This window comes from Gekko japonicus, unplaced genomic scaffold (assembly GCF_001447785.1).
Source record: "Gekko japonicus isolate JY-2015 unplaced genomic scaffold, Gekko_japonicus_V1.1 scaffold1037, whole genome shotgun sequence".
NCBI lineage: Eukaryota > Metazoa > Chordata > Lepidosauria > Squamata > Gekkonidae > Gekko > Gekko japonicus.
The window spans coordinates 118,066-141,875 of NW_015171534.1; the positions used below are offsets into that span (position 1 = coordinate 118,066).

At 44.7% G+C, this 23,810-nt stretch overlaps 1 protein-coding gene across 1 annotated transcript; it reads right to left on the reverse strand.

Annotated features, from left to right (window-relative positions):
* Window positions 1-1,806: 1,806 nt before the first annotated feature.
* On the reverse strand, window positions 1,807-13,025 carry TSN (translin). Its single transcript, XM_015419602.1, has 6 exons — window positions 12,833-13,025; window positions 8,746-8,839; window positions 8,220-8,316; window positions 7,092-7,207; window positions 6,159-6,238; window positions 1,807-3,207 (listed from the first exon to the last, which is right to left on the reverse strand). The coding sequence occupies exons 1-6, from the start codon at window positions 12,896-12,898 to the stop codon at window positions 2,971-2,973; spliced, it is 690 nt and encodes a 229-aa protein (XP_015275088.1). The 5' UTR covers window positions 12,899-13,025; the 3' UTR covers window positions 1,807-2,970.
* Between the last annotated feature and the right edge of the window lie 10,785 nt (window positions 13,026-23,810).

Sequence of the window (23,810 nt, forward strand, 5' to 3'; positions counted from 1 at the left end):
TCGAAAGCAAGAAATTGCAAGTAGATAAATAGGTACCACTTTGGTGGGAAGGTAACAGCGTTCCGTGCGCCTTGGTGTTTAGTCATGCTGGCCACATGACCACTGAAACGTCTTCGGACAGCGCTGGCTCTTCGGCTTTGAAACGGAGATGAGCACTGCAACCCTAGAGTCGGACTCGACTGGCTTTCGAGCAAGGGAACCTTTACCTTTTTACCACCCTTCCAACTTCTCTTGTTTACAGAAGCCCTCATAACTAGTTGGAAGTGCAAGGTGGGGAGGGGCTGCGGCATTGGCAGAGCATCTGCTCGGCATGCAGAAGGTCCCAGGTTCAATCCCTGGTATCTCCAGTTAAAATATATGTCAGTAGGTGATGGGAAACTCCTAAGCCACTGCTAGTCTGAGCAGACAATACTGGCTTTGGTGGACCAAGGGTCTGACTCAGTATAAGACAGTTTCATGAGTGTTCATGTGTACATCCACACAGTACTTTGACAGAAAACAGGCTCTGGGGGATGGGAACAGTGTTTGTTCACAACAGATACCCTGTAGAAGACTTGTATTATACTCTCTGCTTCCGAGTTTGTATGTGAAACTTAGTTTTGCACATTTGACTGACATCAAGATTAGTGCCCCAGGCCAAAGGAGCACACACGTGAAGAAGTGGGGACTGTGTACACAGAGACCTTACAACAAAATGAGAATCCCCACCGGTGTGAACAGGGATTGAATCCATCCCATTGCTCCTCCTCCCAATCCAATGATTAGCAGAACTTTAACCTCCACGTGTCCAATCCCAGCTGTTGGAGCAGAAAGGTGGGGAGGGCAACACACCTACCATATTAGGGCACATGTTTCCAAGCTGGGAATAACTGCAGCGAAAAAGGGTCTTTGGGATTGCATTTCACAGAATATTCCTGCTTACACAATAGCTCTTGCATGAGCAGAAACACCTCTTGCACGAGCAGAAACACTTCCCTGTATTCTATACCGCATTTCTGTGGAATTGTAATATGGCTTCTTTCTAAAGAACACCCAAAGGGACCCTTCACCTTCCCACACAGACAATCTGTAACTATTTTATCAGCCTCAATTTATATAAACTTTGTTAGTGTTCTTTTAATGTGTGGATTTTGGAACCTACAGTTCCCTTAATGAAAATTAACTTTGAGGTGGACCTCATTTACAGATCTGACTGTCTCCATCAACTGCCCCAACTAGAGTAACATTTGACACACATATTTTGATAGATCCCATCTCTACTACTTTCAGCAGTAAGTCTACAAAATGCTAAAGGTTGAATGTTAAAATTAAAAGATTGATTTCTGTAAAGATAGAAACACATATTTTATGTGCACGGATACACACCACTTGCACATTAACAGCACTGCGATGTGCTGCACCACTTTAGATCCCATAAAATCCAGACAGAATTAGGCGCCCCTCCCCCAACATAAGCACCCGCAGAAGGAAGAGGAGATAGCCTTCGCCTTCCTAAAGGACCCTGCATTTATAACAACTCCTCCCTCTAGGCAATTTGTCAACACTCCCAGTTGTTTTCTTGTAGGAAATAGGGCAGACTTATATAAGCACATACACTGCTGAAGAACAGGATTCTCTTTATTTACCCACATGAACGTTCGCAGTGACCATTAAAAAAATAACCAGAACAAGGCAAAAAGTTTTACAAACAAGATTACTTACAGCTACTAATTTGTAAAGTATGAAGGTTTTGTTATTCTTTGGATGTTACCTTTATCAAAGGAAAACATGGGGGGGGGGGGGGGATCAAAGGAAAACCTTGGGGGGGGGGGGAGATCCAGCAAAGCATACAACATGAAAAATGACCCTGCACACTGAAGAAATGTCTTATGTAAATCTGATTTGGAAGATGGACATTAAGCACTGACACACAAGAGATTTACACACACAAGTGACCAGTCAGGTTTGGTTTGCATCCACAACTTTGACACTAGACTACTAAGGCTGCGATCCTCTGTACACAATGAAATCAAAGAATTTGCACCCAAGTAAATGTGTTTAAGGATCAAGAGGGGGGCAATAATTTGCCTCTTACCAGTCAAATACTTTCTTTACTGCTACTTAAGGTCTTACTAAGAGATGCAATACAAAATGATGGAGATATGAAACAAGTCACCTGGAATCTAAAGGAGCACAAATACCCCCAACTTGAGCATTTGGCTAGTGGCCTCCACAAGTGTGTGCTTATCGCCAACACATGCAACAGACGTTTTAGGATTTGTTTTCCTTAAATGGCTGCTGTATACTTAACGCCGTGCATAGAAATAACCTATGAGAGTCAGAAGACTCTAAGAAAGTAAAAAGACTCAAAAGCTAGGTCTTTCCTAGCTATGCAAATCAAGCTCTATATACAAAAAGTATGCAGAGTACAGTAAAACAATGTTTCTTTGAAAACAAATTCCCAATGATATGGCTATTGACCAGATTATCCTTTTTTGCTTTAATACAACAACAGTACACAATTACTAGTATGAGTAGAAAGGAAGTGTCCCAACCATGTTTTAACCACAGAAGATATTTGCAGCCAAGTGCCGCCATCTTAGTTCACACTAAACTGTATAAAGCTTGAGTGGTGGAGACGTCCCAAAAGACGGGCCTCAGCACAACCAGAGGAGGAAAGATTAGAAACTGTGGCCCAATGGCAAACAACTCTCACACCTCCTTGTGCAGAGCTAGTACACTGTTATGGCTGCTGTTCACAAAACAGGTTGCTCACAACATGGTCAACTCATGCTGCCAACACGGCTACCAGGCCGGTGTTCACAGAAGAGTCGAGTGCTTTCATGTGGACATACTAAACATTCAGTAGGGGGCAAAAAAGTGGTTTTGCAGCTTGTGGTTCCTCTAAGCTACTGCTGGAGAGCTCAATTAAAGCTCCTCCATTGGCAGCAAAACTGAGGTAATCATAGATTCAGTTCAACATGCCCTGATTTATTTCTCTCCACCAGCACCATCTGTTGCCTCCTTGTTGAGCCCTCTGATCGACAGGTCATAAACCACCTCCTCAATCTTCTTGACATCATACTTGAGGCCATCATACCGCTTCCTCAGGGAGTCATTCTTCAAGTTCAGGAGGCGGAAGCCAGAATCCAGCTCATTGATGAAAGCAGAGATGCGGAGGGGGCGAGAGTAGTCTCCGGCTGTGACACTGTTCACTGCGAGCCTAGACTATTAGAACACAGAACGGAGCAAGCTAAGTAGAGAAACAAATCAGAACTGAAACAACCCAACCAGAGTCCAGAACAATATTCACCTCTGAGTAAGAACTAAGTGTTTTGTCCCTTTCAGAGCGGGACTTTTAGAGCTTTCTGAATAAAACAGACAAGTACATCTGATGAAACCTAAGGGCTTTTTATTTTTATTATTTTGTTTTATTTATTTAGAAAGTTTGCCTTCTGGCACTCCATGAAACCTCCAATATAACTAAAACCACTGTGACTAAATGAAAATTAATACACATTAAATACTAATGTTATGGGCAATTATAATTTAATTATCAATTAACTGTTTTAACAAACCTATATTGTATAAATGTGTATTTTTAATATAACTTGTTTTTATTAATGCACATATACGGTACGTCAAAAATACTTTGTCAAGAAAGAGTAACATTGCATTCCTCAATCTTAATCTTAACTGTAATAGTTGTATTTTGAGATTTTACCGATTGTATTGTTTTGACTTGATATTTTATCAATTGTATATTGGTTTTTAACTATTGTAAGCCGCCCTGAGCCGCTTCGGTGGGAGGGCGGGATAAAAGTCTAACCAATAAATAAATAAATCATTATAATGGAAAGAACAAGTCACGTCAGAGGAACAAAACCATTACTCAAGAATACTTGCACAAGGTCAGAGTCCATGTCAAAATAACAATCGCCAATCCACGAACAGTCATATAAACAGACAGCTATATGAAAAGCTGTTCTCCAGTTCATGTGTCGGCACACTAAACTACTGGAGACCAATGTTTCCCCTAAGTTGTGGAGTCGTGAGCAAAAATTCTACTTTGTGAGCTACTGGCATTAAAGCTGTGAGCGAATGATTTGGCTACTGCATAAATTAGCTTGCTTCAGAGCCATTCTTCCTGAACTAAGACAAAAATGTGTGAGCCAGAGGTTAAAAGCTGTGAGCTAGCTCACACTAACTCAGCTTAGAGGGAACACGGCTGGAGACTGACTTGTGATTAATGTGAATTCCAGACATATATTCTGAGTAGAAGCGGCAACATTCAATTTTCCAACAGACTAACGCGTCTTCTAGGTTAAATCTGCATTTCTTTCGAAATATGAAGCGATTTGCTCCTCGTCATTGGGAAGTGGTGTGTTTTTGGTAACACAGTATGAAGCTCCAGTTCAGACGTTTTAAGGCATTGACTCTGACAAAGATCAGAAATGCAGATTTAACCTAGGAGACACATTAAGTCTGTTGGAAAATTGAACGTTGCTGCTTCTGTTCAGAATACATGATCACAAGTGGAGCAACTCTGTCTGGAATTCACATTAATCACAAGTCAGTCTACAGTAGTTTAGTGTGCCGACACATGAGCTGGAGAACAGCTTTTCATATAGCTGTCTGTTTATATGACTGTTCGTGGATCAGCAATTGTCATTTTGACATGGACTCTGACTTTGTGCAAGTATTCTTGAGTAACAGTTTTGTTCCTTTGACGTGGCTTGTTCTTTCCATTATAATAATTTGAGGAATGCAATGTTCATCTTTCTTGAGTATTTTTGAAGTATATGTGAATTAATAAAAACAAGTTATATTAAAACACATTTATACAATACTAGAAATAAGGCCCGTTGTGGAAATAAATACAACGGGATCTAGAAAGAGGCTCTGGGAGAGTGCTCTGGCTTTGGGCAAACAGTGTTAGTCTGCTTTTAAAACATGAACCTGGGACCTGCACACCACCAGAATACAGCAGGTTCCATATGCAACTGACATTCCAACTGCCTTGCGGGGGGGGGGGGAGTTTGAGGTGTGGAATGGAGTGAAGTCCAATCAGCTTCCATATGCAAAAGACCAGGTTGTCGCAGCAGTTGTGGTGTGGGTGGGACCCGGGCTTTGCCTTCTGATTGGTGGCGATATATGCTGAGGAGCAGTGCCATCAGCCATACACTAAGGGAGTGCATTTTAGAATTAGAACTTTGGCACCCACTATTCAATTATATATAAGGATAGGTTTGTTAAAACAGTTAGTTGATAATTGAATTATAATTGGCTATAACATTATCATTCTATGCATATTAATTTTCATTCAGTCACAGTGGTTTCAGTTATATTGCAGGCAATGCTCCCTCTAAGCTGTGGAGTCCTCTGAGCAAAAATTCTACTCTGTGAGCTACTGGCATTAAAGTTGTGAGCAAACAATTTGGCTACTGCACAAATTAGTTTGCTCTGGAGCCATCCTTCCTGAGCTGAGACAAAAATGTGTGTGCCGGAGGCTAAAAAACTGTGAGCTAGCTCACACTAACTCAGCTTAGAGGGAACACTGATTGCAGGTTCTTGTACACTGTGCTCCCTTGGATTTTGTTTCCCCAGGAACCTGCCTGATAAAAACACAGAACAGATAAGTTAAAAATTAACAAACTATTAACACAACATTTAAAAAAAAAACTGCTAGAGCATAAGCACAGGGCAAAGCACGTAAAATCTTCTACAGAGTCTTATGAAACAGGCTACAACAGACTGTAAACGCAGTGTGAGACATCAACCCCTAATTAAAAAGCTGGGTAAAAAGTAAGGTGCCTAGAAGAGAGTACACTAGGTCCAAGCAAGCCTCATGGGGAACAGCATTCCACAGAAAAGGTGCTACCACTGACAAAGCCCTGCCTCTGGTCATTAACTGTCTTACCTTGGCAAGTGGGGGCAGGGAGAGCAGAGTTTGTAAGGAGGGTCAACTATTTTAGTAACTACTAGCAGAAGGCCTATCTTTTTATGGTGGGTAAGGTCAAGTAGCAGCTTCATCAGTAATGAATGAAGCACCATAACCTCTAACTTTGCACAATGACAACATGGTGAGAAAAAACACTGCTGTCAGTCTGTTATTTTTCAGCCTGGCTATATCGGTGACAATAACTATGTTATAAAGCTTTTCGGTATTCTCCACTTACCAGCTCACTAGCTAGAGTCAGCACTCCAGAGAGGTAGTCCTCAATGTCCAGATGGAAACCTTTCTCTCTCTCGGCTTCAACTGCAAAGGGAAAGAACTAATCTGTATTTGTCTCTGACATCAACACCAACAGCAAACCTGGAAAACAATTTTCTCAACAGAAAGATTTCAAAGACTCAGGATCTCCTGCGCTACTTCAGGTCGGGCCTTCTCCTTTTTACTCACCTGAGCACTGAATTAAAGGAGATACAGCAAGAGTAGCAAAGCACCCTCTTTGCATGTGAGAGGCTTTCGGTTCAATCCCCAGTACACCCAGTTCAGAGTTTCAAGCAATGAGGGTAAAAAGACCTCTGTCTGAGAACCAGGCAGTCTTGCTACCATTCAGACCAGACATTGCTGGGCTAGATGAATAGAAGTGTTGCTTATATGGTAGTTCCGTATGATTGGCTAGACAAATTGCACCCAAAATTGTCATTACTCATCTGCAGTGTTCCCTCTAAGCTGAGTTAGTGTGAGCCAGCTCACAGTTTTTTAGCCTCCAGCTCACAAATTGTTGACTTAGCTCAGGAAGGATGGCTCCAGGGCAAACTAATTTATGCAGTAGCTAAATCGCTCGCTCACAACTTTAATGCCAGGAGCTCACAAAGCAGAATTTTGGCTCACAAGACTCCGTGGCTTAGAGGGAACATTGCTCATCTGTGTTCTTACTGTGGACAGTCCACATTTTTGTAAGTGTTTATAACTTTGCCAGTTTATAACTTCAAAACGTTGCATGTGTCAATACCAACTTTACTATTTTTCAAGACAAAAGAAACAAGTCAAAACATGAGGCAAGAGTCTTTCTGCATTTTTAATTTCAAGCCATGTCAAGAGTTTGGCTAATTCTCTAAAGAGAAGACATTTATCCCACTTTAGTGGGAAACTGCTTACTTACTTCCAAGTATTTCTGTAACAGCTTCCCGGGTCACTAATGTCTCTGTCTCCAAGTAGACAACAAATGTTGCCAAGAATACCAAGCGCTGTAGTACAAACCTCCAATGTTCATGAAATCTGTATGGAAAATTCAGATGTTTAAGTTTGCTGTGACAACCTTTGATAATTAAGGCTTCCAGATAGTAAGATTAGGTAGGTAAGCTTAATACATAAGAAAATCACATCTGAATCTATACCAAGGACATTAATCATCATCATGCCCTACTTTCCTCAAGGAACTTGGCAGATTTGGGAAGATAATCCCCCATTTTATCTTCACAATGCCACTGCAAACTACATTGAGAAGCAGTGACTGGCTCAAGGTTACCCAGTCCAGGGCTCTTTTTGTAGAAAAAGCCCAGCAGGAACTCATTAGCATAACAGGCCACACCCAACAGCAGAAACGCATTAGCATATTAGGCCACACCCCTGACAGCACAGCACATTAGGCCGCACCCCCATGTTACCAGAAGTGTGGTTATCCAGCCACACCCACCTTTTGCTTGTTATTCTGTTTACCTTGTTTGTTGTCAAAACCCAGGGCTTTTTTGTAGCAGGAACTCCTTTCCATGTTAGGCCACACACCCCTAATGTAGCCAATCCTAATGAGTTTCTGCTGTTGGGTGTGGCCTATTATGCTAATGAGTTCCTGCTGGGCGTGGCCAACTCAGGAGCCAGCCAGAACTCTGTTCCTGTGCGTTCCTGCCCAAAAATAGCCCTGCCAGTGACACTTAAGGCTGAGTGGGCATTTGAAACCAGGTCTGCTCAGACACAGGAGTCCAGCTCATGAACCAGTAAACCACACCAGCCTGACTGAGCAACAAAATGCTTCTACTCTCCCAGATCCCTCTACCTGATTTACGACGACATGAACGTGGATCAGACCTATTCAGCATGCGCACATTCGTTTCTTGGACCTCAAGCTCCTGCCAAAAACTAATCGCTCTTTCCTCCAGAAGATCTGGCTTTCATTCTCCATTTTGAAACATTATTAGAGATGGCAGGGGGGAGGGGGCAGCAGATAGTGTATACCATGTGGCCACACTGCACTGTACTAACAAAACTGTTGAGTCTCCCAATGCTTACTCACCTGTAATACTGATCTGCAGGAAATTTCATTTTCAGAGAGGCCAGCTGTGCTCTTACTGTGCCAAAATGTTCTCGAGCCTTCTGACACTTCTTTGGTACTGAAACCAGAAAACAAGCAAACAGCAGTGATGGCTTTCTCAGTCAAGAGAAAAAAGTGCTAGGTATTAAGTCTGTTTTACATACGTCAGACATGAAAGCCAGCAAAAACTGTTAAGGGCAAGGTCAAGCTTTCATGGCCAAGAGCTCACGTCGTGCTACAGTTCTAAATATTCAACTGATTGGCTAGTCAAATACTTTTTGCCAGTTGAGTATTCAGCCATGGAAGATGTCACTAGCCTGGTTCACTGTGCTACATCTTCTGTTCACAAAGACCAGCAGCCTACATCCTTAACAGTATGAAGTGCATATTCCTCAAGGGAATTAATCCTCGCATTTTATCATCAATCTCATATTAATATGCATGACTATAACACTCTCAGCAATGTGATTATATACTGAAGACAAGACACAAGCAGATCTTGACTTACTGTCCTGGAACCCAGAACCTTGGTGGACCCCCTGTAGCACCGTCAGAATTTCCCGAGCTGTCTGCTCCATAGTTTGAACAACTTTCCTGATCTCCTGTAAAGAGGAACAAAACAGGACATACAAGATGAAACAACAACAACTGGCATCACTTGCATCTGCAACCATTTCACCAGGCTGCATTATGACGAGAAATGAGGGGGGCCCTTCATCAACCTACTTTGGATCAATAAGAAAACCAGAACAGAGCTGTGAAGAAATTACTGAGAATTCTTTATACATATATTAACATGCAACATCCATCAATAAGAAACGGCAATCAAGAAGAAATTTACATCATAAATCCTTTATATAGTGCACTGCAATGTTTTTTTTAATTTTTCAGAAAGTCTCTAATCCAGTTGAAAAACGATTCTCGTCAATTTCAAAGTGTCCTGTGCAGTTGAAAAATCCTTTGTCTCCTGAAGACTCCAGTGTGAGTATAACAATTGCTGAGATGTGAGTAATGTTTTGCTATACTCCGAAGATAGTACGATCTTTCCTTTAAAGGATAAACAGCATACGTTCCGTCTGATGATTCTGCTAACCTGTGGGTCCGTTTAACTTGGCATTTTGTCAAAGGCAAAACAATTCAAAGGTTTCACAATCCATATCATTTTCACATCTCACAAAAATTCATCCACTTCATATATACACAAAGTCAATGTGTCCTGCTTATCCTATAAAGGAAAGATGATACTGTCCATGGTTTCATTCTGGTTTTCTTATCTACTTTCCATGATTCTCTCACTCTGTTCACCTACTTTGGATCCAGGCCTGCAGTGGACATTTGGCCTGGTCACTGTGTAATCATTACATAAATGATCTTAAGAACTGGTACTTAAGCTTGCTCTCCATCCTTTCCCTTTTCTGCCCGGTCCCTTTACCCTTTTGTGTTGTGTGTACTACAGTGCAGACCATTTTTTAAAACCATAAACCACCATGAATGCAGTGGCAGAAAGGCTATGTAGAAACGTTAGTAAGGAAAATATATGCACACGCCAACCATACAAGATCTATAACACAATACCACCATATTTGGGATTCTATAGAATTATTCCTCTGGAAGCAATTACTACAACTCCAGTTTGGTGTAGTGCCTAAGTGCGTGGACTCTAATCTGGGAGAACCGGGTTTGATTCCCCACTCCTCCACTTGCACCTGGCTGGATGACCTTGGGCAAGCCATAGTTCTGGCACAGCTGTTCTTGAAAAGGAGCAGTTTCTGTCAGAGCTCTCTCAGCCCCACCTACCTCATAGGATGTCTGTTGTGGGGAGGGGGAGGGAAAGGAGTCTGTAAGCCGCTCTGAGACACCTTTGGGTAGTGAAGGGCGGGGTATAAATCCAATCTCTTCTTCTATAAGATGCCACTATTTTGGCACAGAGGGTCAGCTTGGAAATAGCATCTGCAAGCTGGTCACGTATTGCACTTGAATTCAAGGGCCATTTCACACACTGCCATGTTTCAAATGTACACCTAATGTTAGCTACATGTACACTGGGGAGGGGCTATGGCTCAATGGATGAGCCTCTCCTTGACATGCGGAAAGTCCCAGGTTCAATTCCTGGCACCTTCAGTTAAAAAAAGGTTGTGTAATAGATGATGTGAAAGACCTCTACCTAAGACTCTGGCTGCCAAGTCTGAGTAGACAATACTGACCCTGGTGGATCGATAGTCTAACCTGGTATAAGGCAGCTTCATGTGTTCATGTGTATAACATGAACATGAAACATATGGGTGTATGCATGCAAACATATAGATTAGAAAAGGTAAAGGTTCCCTTGCTCGAAAGCCAGTCGAATCCGACTCTACGGTTGTGGTGATCATCTCCGTTTCAAAGCTGAAGAGCCAGCGCTGTCCGAAGACATTTCCGTGGTCATGTGGCCGGCATGACTAAACACCAAGGCCCTGTTACCTTCCCACCGAATATAGATTATTAACAAGTAAATATCCTATAGCCTGGCATACCTCATACACTCAAGTAGCTGTGATTAGCTGCAGCTCCCAGGCAGTGTTCCCTCTAAGCTGAGTGAGTGTGAGCTAGCTCACAGGGTTTTTTTTAGCTTCTGGCTCACACATTTTTGTCTTCTCTCAGGAAGACATGGCTCCAGAGCAAACTGATTTATGCAGGAGCCAAACTGCTCGCTCACAACTTTAATGCCAGTAGCTCACAAAGTAGAATTTGTGCTCACAAGACTCCACAGCTTAGAGGGTGCATTGTTCCCAGGTACTAGCAGTAAAACCAGGCTCGTCTCCAGGCAATACATGAACTGACCCCGAAAAAATTGGATTCAATTTCATATCTGTGAGAGCAAGGAGATACTACACAGATCAATGAAACAATCGGTCACATTTTAATCCAACCTCCTGGTTTTTCAGGAAAAAGGCAAAGAGCAGGAAACAAAAAAACAAAACAAAAGGAGGCTGGGCTTCCTCTCCCTTTAATCATACAGGCATCCAGCGTCACCTTAGAGACTAAGACGGCATCCACACATCGTTAGATATTATAGCAGACATTCACAAATCGATTCCCCTGCGTGGAAAATGTAATACAGTTGTGAATGATTACTATTGCGTAACGATAATAGAAGATCTAACAGTGTGTGCCGTTTTCACTCACACAAGCTCACGCAGCAGTAAATTCTGACAAGTCTTTAAGGTCCAACTGGACTCCTTCTTACTTTACTTGTGTAGTGGTCAAGTGTGCGGACTCTAATCTGGGAGAACCGGGTTTGATTCCCCACACCTCCACTTGCACCTGCTGATGTGACCTTGGGTCAGTCACAAGCTCTGGCACAGCTATCCTTGAAAAAGAGCAGTTTGTGTCAGAGCTCTCTCTCAGCCCCACCCACCTCACAGGGGGTCTGTTGTGGGGAGGGGAAGGGAAAGGAGTTTGTAAGCCGCTCTGAGACTCCGAGTGAAGGGCGGGGTATAAATCCAATCTCTTCTTCTTCTTTATTTACAGTAGTCCATGACCAGAAGACAAGAAAAAGAATGACCATAGCCTGGTAAAATATAAAAATTAAGGTATACAAATATAAGAGTGTACAAAGGAATTAAAACTAATACAAAATGCAGCAGTTTCTAATCTAACTACATAAAAATATAAAATACAATCAGCTACTTTCTTCCACATTAAGTTGGGAAGTATACATAGAACGCAATTTAATTGCTTGGGAGCAGAATTTAGCAGCTTTCCAGGTGGTCTCTAGACTCCTTGTTTATTTTGTTGCAACTAACATAGCTGCTCACCTGGAATGATCTACCTTTAACTTAGCTGCTGAAAAGGAGAGATTTCCACAGGAAGAGCTTTCCTAATGCCTCCCCACCCCACCCCGCGTGCCTACCCTCTTCAATATAGTGCAAGGTACAAGGTGGCTCAAGTGGTTAAGACGCTGAACTGCAGGCTGTGGAAGGTCGGTAGTTCAGCAGTTCGAGACCCGAGTGTGCTGCATGACGGAGTGAGCTCCCGTCTCTAGTTCCAGCTCCTGCCAACCTAGCAGTTTGAAAGCAAGAAATTGCAAGTAGATAAATAGGGACCACTTCGGTGGGAAGGTAACAGCGTTCTGTGCACCTTGGTGTTTAGTCATGCCGGCCACATGACCACGGAAACGTCTTTGGACAGCGCTGGCTCTTCGGCTTGGAAACGGGAGATGAGCACCGCAACCCTAGAGTCGGACTCGACTGGCTTTCGAGCAAGGGAACCTTTACCTTTACTTTACAAGGTAAACAGCGCTCCGTGCGCCTCGGGCGTCTAGCCACGCCGGCCACGTAAACCGTCTTCGGACAGCGCTGGCTCTTCGGCTTGGAAACGGAGAGGAGCACCGCAGCCCTAGAGTCGGGACTCGACCGCCTTTCGAGCGCGGGGAAACCCTCACAAAAGCCCCAGCAGGAGACCCGTGATGCCCCAGGATCAGACGTGGGACTTTGCGAAGGGTCTGAGAGGACTGCTCCGGCTCCCGGGGGACCCACGGTGGAGAGAGAAGACGGCGCCCCCTATAGAGAGAGACCCCCCCACACACATACCCCACTGACCCTCCCTAATCTCACCTCGCGAATATCCTGGTCGGCGGTCAGCACCCCCTGCAGAGTGATGAACATCTCGCTGACAGACATGGCGGCACCAGAGGAAAATTGGCTCCCCACCCGCGCGACAAGAAACAGACCCTTCCACGCTTCGGCTGTGTGGCGCCGCCAAACCTTGCCTTTACCGCCCGGAAAGGGGAACCATAGAGACGACAACGACCTCGCCCTCTCGGTCCTGACAGGCACTTCCGGTCTAGAGTTCGAACGAGGTCCGCCCCCCTCCTCCTCCTCCTCCTCCCTCCGTCGTCTTCCCGTGCGAAAGAGAAGCCTAGAGCGACGCTCGTGCCTCCAGTGCTCGTGCGCGCCCCTATCGAACGGCCGCTAAGGGTCCCAGGGGCGCGCGCCCGCCAAGTGAAGGTGTGGCTGCAAAAGTGAACCATTTGGTTTTTGTGCTACCCTAAGAGTTCGGCGGCCTTGCATTCCTGTTTCGAAAGCAAGAAATTGCAAGTAGATAAATAGGGACCACTCCGGTGGGAAGGTAACAGCGTTCCGTGCGCCTTGGTGTTTAGTCATGCCGGCCACATGACCACGGAAACGTCTTCGGACAGCGCTGGCTCTTCGGCTTTGAAACGGAGATGAGCACCGCAACCCTAGAGTCGGATTCGACTGGCTTTCGAGCAAGGGAACCTTTACCTTTATGTACTCCTAGGAGCTGCGGTGGCTCAAGTGGTTAAGACGCTGAACTGCAGGCTGTGGAAGGTCGGTAGTTCAGCAGTTTGAGACCCGGGTGCCGCATGACGGAGTGAGCTCCCATCTCTAGTTCCAGCTCCTGCCAACCTAGCAGTTCGAAAGCAAGAAATTGCAAGTAGATAAATACGTACCCCTTCGGTGGGAAGGTAACAGCATTCTGTGCGCCTTGGTGTCTAGTCATGCCGGCCACATGACCACGGAAACGTCTTCGGACAACGCTGGCTCTTCGGCTTTGAAACGGAGATAAGCACCGCAACCCTAGAGTCGGATTCGACTGGCTTTCGAGCAAGGGAACCTTTACCTATACCTTTAAGAGTTTGCCCCCCCCTCTCTTCAGCGGTTGTTTATTTTGCATTCCTGTTATGTACTCCTGCCAACCTGTTCGAAAGCCAGAAAATGGCAAGTAGATAAATAGGCGCCGCTTCGGTGGGGAAGGGAAACAGTGTTTCCTACGCCTCGGCATCTAGCCACGCAGGCCACATGACCAGGGGAAACAGTCTTTGGACAGCGCTGGCTCTCCGGCTTGTCAACGGAGATGAGCACCGCGACCCTAGAGTCGGGATTCGACTGGCTTTCGAGCGAGGGGATCCCTTTGACCTATGTATAAAAACAAACAAACAGCAAGGACCAGAGGTCATGGAATTCAGGGGATTCCGAAGTGTAGTGTGGAACGTCATCATGACGTTAAATAAAAATCTAACTAGGAAACGTGTATAGCGACCATTCGCTACTTAAGCTGAATTAGTTAAGGCCTGTAGTAGAGAGGGAGGCACTAAGCTGAGTTAGTGTGAGCTAGCTCACAGTTTTTTAGTCTCTGGCTCACACATTTTTGTCTTAGCTTGGGAAGGAAGGCTCCAAAATAAACTAATTTACGCAGCAGCCAAACCTCTCACTCACAACTTTAATGCCAGTAGTTCACAAAATAGAATTTTTGCTCACAAGACTCCACAGCTTAGAGGGAACATTGCTCATGACCTGTGGTAGCCTGGGTATGTATGATGTGTGTCTGAGGGGTGGAACCCTTTCCCCCTTTTGCCGTGCCTATGCTTTAGCTTGCCAGATCTGACAAAGGTGTTCACCTTACCAGAAGTCCAAATCTTGCCAATAAACCTGCTAAAAGAATATTGCGTGAAGAGTGGTTCCTCTGGGGTCTGACAGAGTATAATTTAAAGGAAACACAGCCCCCCCCCCATAGGAAGGGCGACACAGCTTCCCAGATGTATCTGTTTTCCTGCTGTAAGAAATCAATTTTTAATCATGACACACTGTATTTTGATTTGATTTACTATGAAATGTACAAACCTCAAACCCCAAAGTTTATTGTTTCATAGGAGGAAAAAAGACTAGTTTCACTAGGGGGCAGTACATTACATTAGTGCAAGCCAGGCCTTTCTACCCACTCAATTTGTAGTGTGTGTATTTAGATTCCTGTGCAGTTGATTCCCAGACGTAACACACAATATATTAATATTTTGGACAAGTATAACTTTAGCTAAAGATATTTTTTGTTCCTTAGCAAAGTGCTACATTTCATACTGGGGAAACACTTAAGCAGCACACTCATCATTTAATTGCAATGTGGATTGTGGGTGTGTGAATATTACTCCTTTGTAGGAACAGCTTGTGAAAAGGAGCAAACTGAGTCCATCCCCCCCATGCTTACCCATTGTTCATCACTGGTTCAAATAGTCTGTACCATTTTACAAGAAAATTAAAGCTTGCAGGAGATGCAGTGAAGCTTCCCAAGTTGATCACAATATGTCATGCCTTGTGTGGTTGAATATCTCAACAGCTGACATTGCTTGGATATACCTCCTCTTTAAAACTGTTTAGGTAGATGCTCAAGTACCCTTTGCATCCAAATCCTGTAGGAATGACATAAATGCAATAGTATTTGGCTTGAATTAGTATTGGCTCAAACGTGGATGATCTCCTTTGCCAGGCAAGCAGTTGATAAAGAGCCAGGATTTTGTTCCCGGTGGGCAGGTAGACATGGCTGCCCTATCAACAATAACATGCCACTTTCTAAACTGGCCTTTCCCCCTTTGTTTTAACAGGAGGCTGATGCACAGAAACTGAGCAGGTGAGATTTTTCAAAGCATGGAGAGAAAGCGATGAAGAATCTTGCTGTGGCATTTTTGCAGGCTTGGCTGCTATGAAAGTATGAAGAGCAGCATCTGAAGAAGAAGAAAAAAGTGGCAACCATAGCTGCAGTCTGGGATGCAAAGGTGCTTGGTCACTGGTTGCCATTTTAGAATCTCTAGGATGGCAATAGGGTGGCAAGGTGTGGGTTGGGAAACACCTGGAGACTTTGGGGGTGGATCCGGGAGAGGACAGGGTTTGGGGAGGGGAGGGGCCTCAGCAGGGTCCAAGGCCACGGAGGCCACCCTCCAAAGCAGCCGTTTTCTCCAGGGGAGCTGATCTCTGTCAGCTGGAGATCAGTTGTAAAAGCGGGAGATCCCCAGGCCCCACCTGGAGGCTGGCAACCCTAGATGGCAATAAGGGAGACGTTGGGTGCTATGGACGTGAAGTAGTCTATAGAGGTCAGGAAGTGAGACTCACGCGTAACACCTCTGGTGGTAAGTTTTCCAACTGCCTGCTGTGACTGGGCCTTTAGCAGCTGCTTGGTGTTCAGAGAGTGGCCGCTGATACCATGGGTTTCCCTGCCGTGACACGCTTTACCAGTTGGTCTTTACACCTCAAGCGGCTACGAAAGTGCAAGAGAAAGCCAGCTATTCCCTATCGTCAAACCTGGGTTGGGAAATTCCTGGAGATTTCGGGGTGGGACCTAGGGAGGGCGGAGCTTGGTGAGGGAGCTCGGCAGGGATAGGATGCCCGAGAGTCTGCCCGCCCAAGCGGCCGTTTCTTTCGGGGGAACGGACCTCGGTTGTCTGGGAGAACTCCAGGCCCCACCTGGGTACCGGCAGCCCTGCCTGCTGTCTTCTCAAGACAGGACCTGCCCCCTCCTGTGGTTGTCCGAAGGTATAACTACATTTGTAAAAGTATACAGATATTTTACTCCTATACATTCTATACTTGCCTTACAAGTACAGGCATACTCGGCACTCAGCTTGACAGAGGAACGGACGTAGCTGCTCTGCCACTGAGGAAAGCCTCCCCAGGGGCAGTCCATGGGCAGGGCTGCCAGCTCTGGGTTGGGGAATACACTAGGGCTGCCAGGTCCCCCGGGAGGGCGGAGGTCCCCCCGCTAAAAGTGCCCCCAATCCGTCGGTCCGGATCAGGCCGGCGGGGGGGCTACCCCGCCCCCAAAGTGTCCGGTTCAGGCCGACATGCCCGGCGCAATGACGTCACGCTGGGCACGTCGCCGGCTGACGCTCGAGCAATCAGCCTGAAAACACTATGGTACCATAGAGTTTTCAGGCTGATTGCTAGAGCGTCAGCCAACGACGTGCCCGGTGTGATGACGTCACTTCTGGGTGATGTCGTCGCGGTGCGTGCAACGCTCCCCTGCTTTTCACTGTAAGTCACTTGGCAGCCCTAAAATGGGAAGAGGTTTGGTGGGTAGAGCCTGAGGAGGGCGGGGTTTGGAGAGGGGAGGGAACAATGGGGGACAATCCCATGGAGTTAGGGTTGCCAAGTCGCTAGGACTCACCGGCGGGGGAGCGTCGCCGGGGTCCAGGAGCTGCCGATGGACCTGCGTGCATGCGAAGCACACACGCGCCGCCAGAACTTCACAGGAAGTGACGCACGACGTAGAGCACGTTGGGGGCGTGGCCCCAATCGTTGGAGGGAAAACCATAGAGTTTTCCCTCCGATGATTGGGGCCACGTCCCCAACGTGATCTTCCTGTGATGCAGCCACGCTGCGCTTCGGGGGGGGGCGGGGTTCCCCCCAGGGCCCGATTCCGCGGCGGCGGAAATCGGACTTCCAAAGCGGGGGTTTACCCACCCCCCGCCCCCACTTGGCAGCCCTACATGGAGTCCACCTTCCATTTTCTCCAGGTGAACTGATCCCTGTTGCCTGGAGATCCGTTGTAGTAGCAGGAGGTCTCCAGCCACCGCCTATCCATGTGGGAAGGCAGCCGATTCCATCGCTGACTACAGGGCCATAGCCAGGCTTCCCTGGTAGCTGGGGCTGTCGTGTTCCCAGGTGAGGTTTCAAAGGGAAGTGTGGAAGACCAGCAGTGACAAACAGAAGCCGCTAGGGCCCCGCTGCCAAGGCCCTATGTATGTTTTAATGTCTATGCATCATTAGAACGGTGTGTGCATTGAGTAATAAAGACAACTACTTTTGGATTTAGAAGCTTTAACCTAATTGTAATAGGCATCTTCCTTAAATTAACTTCTTGCCCCCTTACGATGCCCTCCACCATACCAGCCAAAATGCCCCCCCCCCCCGATCATTGAACTATGAGAAGGTTGATGGGAGTGTTGGACAATTCCTCCTGACTCAAGGTAGCCTGAATGGAAGGGTGCCACTTTCAGGTGACAATAACCACCAGTTTTGTTTTATTTTTTAACCTGAGTGGCTTATTTTATGAGCTTACAAGATACGAAACTGCAATATACCAAAACCAGATGATGAATCCATTCTCACTTACTATTGTGTAGTCTGAATGGCAGGAGTTGTTCCGGTCTCACATAGGAAAAAGTCCTTCACCTGGACACACACGCTTGAGCTCTACCACTCAGGCACAGCCTTTCAAATAAAAACACATGTCTAAAAACTCAAGTGCATTCTTTAAGTGGAAATTGTCATCTCACAATTCTTAAAAACCTTTCTTTTTGGGGGGGGGGAAGGATTAATGCCTCAGATGGGGCAGCGTGCCCTTTGGCCCTGCCCTGACTCTAGCCGTGCCTGGCTGGAAATTGTGAGTCTCTCAACCTCCCACAGCATCTCCGGGCCCTGTTCTTACTTGTGAAATGCATGGCTGATTTTTCATTCCTGTAACCAGGGGTCATTTCCTGCAGGAGCACACAGGAATGGAGCTCTGGCAGTAAAGAGCCCAGAGGGCGGGCACATGCAACAAGCCCCACCCCCTGCTCCCAGCAGCCCTCAGTCAGAGCAAGAAGCAGCCAGGTAAGTTGTAGAGCTCCCCCCCGGCCCCCCAAGTCCAAAACAGTCCAGTGGCACCTTTAAGACCAAGTTTTATTCAGGTACAAGCTCTCCCTCTGCGAGGACAGATCTGCATGTTCTCCCCACCTGTGCTCCCCCCCCCCCCCCCAAATAGCTAGCAATCCAAAACAGTCCAGTGGAGCCTGAGCGGTGGGTGTTGCCTTCTGACACACTTCCGGTGATGTCAGGGGGTGTGGCATACGCAAATAAGTTATGCTAATGAGCCCCTGCACCTCTTTTTCTACGAAATGACGCCCTGCCTGTAACTCACCTACTATAAAACAGTACTATTAATCTGGATTTTCTTTGCATTTGTCCTGCTTTTGTCTTAAATATTTTTAAAGTACGCTACATCCCCTTTTGCACATGCCTTTGGAGGGGTGGGAACAAGAGTCTATGTACATGAAACAGTGAGAGTGGCTTTGACCATTTTTGACACTGCTGCTGACACTTGGGTTTGCCCAACATTGTATGGTTTCTTGACAACAGAAATGGCTTGTGTGGCGGGTGTGTGTGTGAAATTTGATGCCCACTACAGTGCACTTCAGGCAGCTCCAAAATCCTCCTACAGATCTGTTTTTGGGATTGCTCGGGCCTTGCTTCGGTTGCACTCGTATGATAATGGGTCTCATTTAAGCCATGAATCCTTCTGGGCACAAATTTATCTTGGTCCAGAGTGGGGTCTGTATTCTTCTGGCATGATAAAAGCAACAGCAATTAATACAGTCCTGCAATTCAAGCCAAACTATGGAGTAAGCTCAGGAGCCCAGAAGGGACTGACTTGGTAGTTGCTTTCTTTAGGGCTGCCTGGATTATAAATATGCAGCTCTCCATAGCTAGGCACAGGAGCAGAAACCTGGAATCTGATACTTAACCAAACATACTTTCCAAAGCAAATGGAGAGACGTGCTGTGTCATGAATTATACTTCAGCCCTTTGGAAGGAGATTCCATATTCTGGTTTCTGCGTTGCGGATCCAACTCAGAGCAACAGGAAAGCCCTTCAGTGAGGCTCTAACCCTAAGGGCAATTACTTGAGCTTAGCAGAATTCACTTATTTTCAGATAATTGCACATAGTATTGAGGTAAGCCACAGAAGATTGGGAGTGCAAAAGAACATGATTAACATAACTTTACCAGCAAAAATAAATAGCTTTGTAACTAACAATAATCTAAAACAGCGATCTGTCCAGAATTTCTTCCCATAGAGTGCGTGATGCAGAAATTCAGTAGGTGAAGCTTTTCTCAGTACTGCATCTTGATGTTAGCTAAAGCTTCACCAGCTGGTTTTTTGTGCATCACACAGCAACAGCTTTGCTGGAGAGTGGGGGGGGGGCATCTTTACAAATCCTAATTTAAAGATTTCCAGGTTGGTTACTGGTGGGAAATGGGCAGTTGAACATAAGAAGAGCCCTGCTGGATCAGACTAGCATATGTTTCTGAAGTTCCTTTGCAATAAAACAGCTACTTTTGAGTTCCCCATTAACAAATTCCAGGCATTCAACAACTTTCACCCCACCGTCAAATTGACAATAAACCAATCTATGCAAGAAATACATTTTCTGTACACTACTGTACAAATACACGATGGATGCATAGACACCACCTTATACCGGAAGCCTACTGACTGACAGACATATCTACATGCCTCCAGCTACCATCCTAAACATACCAGACAATCCGTTGTATACAGGCAGGCGGCTCTACGCTACAGCTGCATCTGTACCGGAAGTGACGGGCGACGTGCTGACGTTGGGGGCGTGGCTGAGCTCGTGGAGGGGAAAACCTCTGGTGACGCAGCTTGGGGAGCGGGGTTCCCCCTGGGCCGGAATTCCCCTGCGCCGGAAATCGGGCCGTGGAAGCGGGGGGTTCCCCGCCCCCCGGCCCGATTTGGCAACCCTACTACCTATATGTAAAGGTTGGTGACTTCTGTTTCAATCTGTCTGAAGACATGTGTGCACATGAAAGCTTATACCCAGAATAAAACTTTGTTGGTCTTAAATGTGCCACTGGACTCAAACGTTGTGGAAGTTCTCTTGGAGCTCTTCACATTCAGCCTTGGTTTTCACCATCTTGAATAATTTTGTGTCGTGTGCAAACGTGGCCACTACGCTGCTCATTCCTAGTTTTTCATGCCATGGAGGTAAACAAGAAAATAAAGAACAGCACCAGTTAGCAGAGGGAAAAAAATAAGTCCAAGGCCGATGGTGCAAAATCAGGTAAAATATATATTTTATTACTCAGTTAAATTTCCAAAAATCCCCTACACGTTTCAGCAACAGGCTTTGTCAGGGGGATCTGTAATATATAACAACAACACTGAGTGTACATAAGGTAAAGGTTTCTCTTACTCGAAAGCCAGTTGAATCCGACTCTAGGGTTGTGGTGCTCATCTCCATTTCCAAGCCGAAGAGCCAGCGCTGTCCGAAGACGTTTCCGTGGTCATGTGGCTGGCATGACTAAACACTGAGGCGCACGGAACGCTGTTTACCTTCCCACCGAAGTGGTACCTATTTATCTACTTGCAATTTCTTGCTTTCGAAGTGCTACGTTGGCTTGAGCTGGAACTAGAGACGGGAGCTCACTCCATCATGCAGCACCGGGGTCTCGAACTGCTGAACTACCGACCTTCCACAGCCTGCAGTTCAGCGTCTTAACCACTTGAGCCACCGCAGCTCCTAAAAATTCTTATACATACAGATAATTTCCAGTGTTTTGTCTCATCTATAAGAGTAGAAATGATCCTGATGCTCACATATTTTTGCTCACTCCATCATGCGGCACTCGGGTCTCGAACTGCTGAACTACGGACCTTCCAGCCTGCAGTTCAGCGTCTTTTTATTATATAATTATATAATTAAGTTATTGTATTAAATGTTAAAATCCAGGTGCTAAAATATCATTCACATACAAAACCGATAGAGCTTATTTTGTCCTTGCGATTTGCACGAGGAAGAGAAACCCCTTGTGGAGAAGAGAGATAAGGGTATCCAACATCCAACAGGTTTTGGTTCAAAATGAAATAAATCTTTTTTTCTGTGCCTCAATGAACGTTGCAAACCTGTGTTCTGCAAAAAGAGTAAAATACCAGTAGCTAATTGTCACTGGAAGAACTTTATTATATTCTGATATCCAGTTGACATAATCTCTCTCATTTTTTTACAGAAGCTGATGCAATTTGAAAGACAAATTTAACCCTTTAGGTGTCAGTGTCTGGAGTCTTACAATCTAGTTTGCTTCGTTTTTCAGTATCAGCTTTTCATTTTTACAGGTTAATTTCTGCACAGCCCCCCCAAAATAAAATCAGAAGGACCGTGATTATTTTCAGTAAAGTGTTTAGTCAATGGGGCATTTGTTCTTTTCAATTTTATATTACTTTTGTGTTCTGCTACGCATATTTTTAAGTTTCTAGTTGTTTTCCCAACATTACAGGGGCACTGGATGATAGATATAGCCTGTATAGAGTTACATGTTGTAAAATCCCTCAGTATGTATTTTTTCTTATCTGAAGGATTGATAAAGTATTTCATATTACATGTTAACTTACAAGAATTACAGTTTCAACAAGCAAAATGTCCCCCGAGGAGGATTAGTGTCAGGTAGAATTGTTTGTTGACTTAACGCATCTATAGGTCTTACTATGGACTCCAATCACAAGCAGTTTTCTCCTTGTTCATGAGTAATTTCTTCCTATCTGATGCCAAGGTTTTTTGATAAGCAGACTGGAGTATATGAGTTGAATAAACCCCTATTAGCTAAATGGTGCTTAAGAGTAGAAGCTTCCCTTTTGAAGTCATAAATGTTTGAGCAATTTCTTCTAAGTTGGCTGAATGGTAAACTACTCCTCATATGTTTAGGGTGATGACTGTCATATCTCAAAAGGTTGTTTTTATCTGTTGGGTTTTTATAAAGATTTTTATAAATTTTATCCTGGTCCCTTATTGCCATGACATCTAAAAAACTAATTTCCTTGTCGTCCACATGGAGGTCAAATTCAATATTTTCATCCTGTACATCTAGCCAAACGTAAAATTCCAACAGACTGCTGTGGTCACCTTTCCATAATATACATCATCTAGATATCACCACCATTCAATGATACAACTATGGAAGGGATTATTAACAGAATAAATAAATTTATCTTCAAAATTGTTCATATATAAATTGGCAACTTCTGGGGCCATCGAGGAATGCATTGCAATGCCTTTATTTTGCAAATATGTGTCATTAAATGAGAAGAAGTTGTTTGTGAGCATTATTTCAGCTAGAGAGAACAAGAAACAAGTTGGGGAATTCCTATTATTTCTCTTGTTTAAGTTTTTTCCTATAATAGATAATGCGTCTCTCTGAGGAATGTTGGTATAGAGTGACATCACATCTAGTGTAGCCAAAAGGATTTCCTTATTTATATTAACTATACTCTCCAATTTGTTAATACAATCAGTAGTGTCTCTTATCTGTGATGGCATTAAGGACACAAATGGTCTGGGGGAAAAAACTCAAAATATTTGGATAGAGGGTCCAGGATAGAGTTACAACCAGAAAAAATAGGCCTACATGGGGGTGGGGGGGTGGGAAATACTTTTATGTATTTCTGGTAGAATGTAACATACTAGGGTTCTGGGATTATTATTATCAAGGAAATATCCTTAGATGTAATGTATCCCATAATAAAACCTTCCTCCAATATAGTTCTAATCATACCTGGAATTAATGGACCTGGGTTTGTTTTACATGAGGTGTAATACACTGGATAATTAAGTTGTCTCATAACTTCCAATTCATAATCTGACCTGTTTTGAACAACAATAGCACCACCCGTATCTGCTTCTTTAATTATAATATTAGGGTCCCTAGATAGTTTATTTAATGCCAGCCTCTCTTGGTTATTCCAATTTACCCTTCTAGATTTTAAATTACATTCCAGTTTTTCTAAATCACTCATTAGTTGTTCCTCAAACACTTGTATAGCAGGAGCGATGGGCCCAGGAGGTAGGAAGTGTGATGAAGAGGAAAGTTTTATTATGGGATATATTGCACATAAGGAAAGAGATTTCCTAGATAATACTAACCCCAGAACCCCCAGTATAATAAAAACTGGCATGTAAATGTAATAGGAAAGGAAAACATCACTGCTGAATTTCTACCAGTCAAAGGGACATGGCCATTTCAGAGGA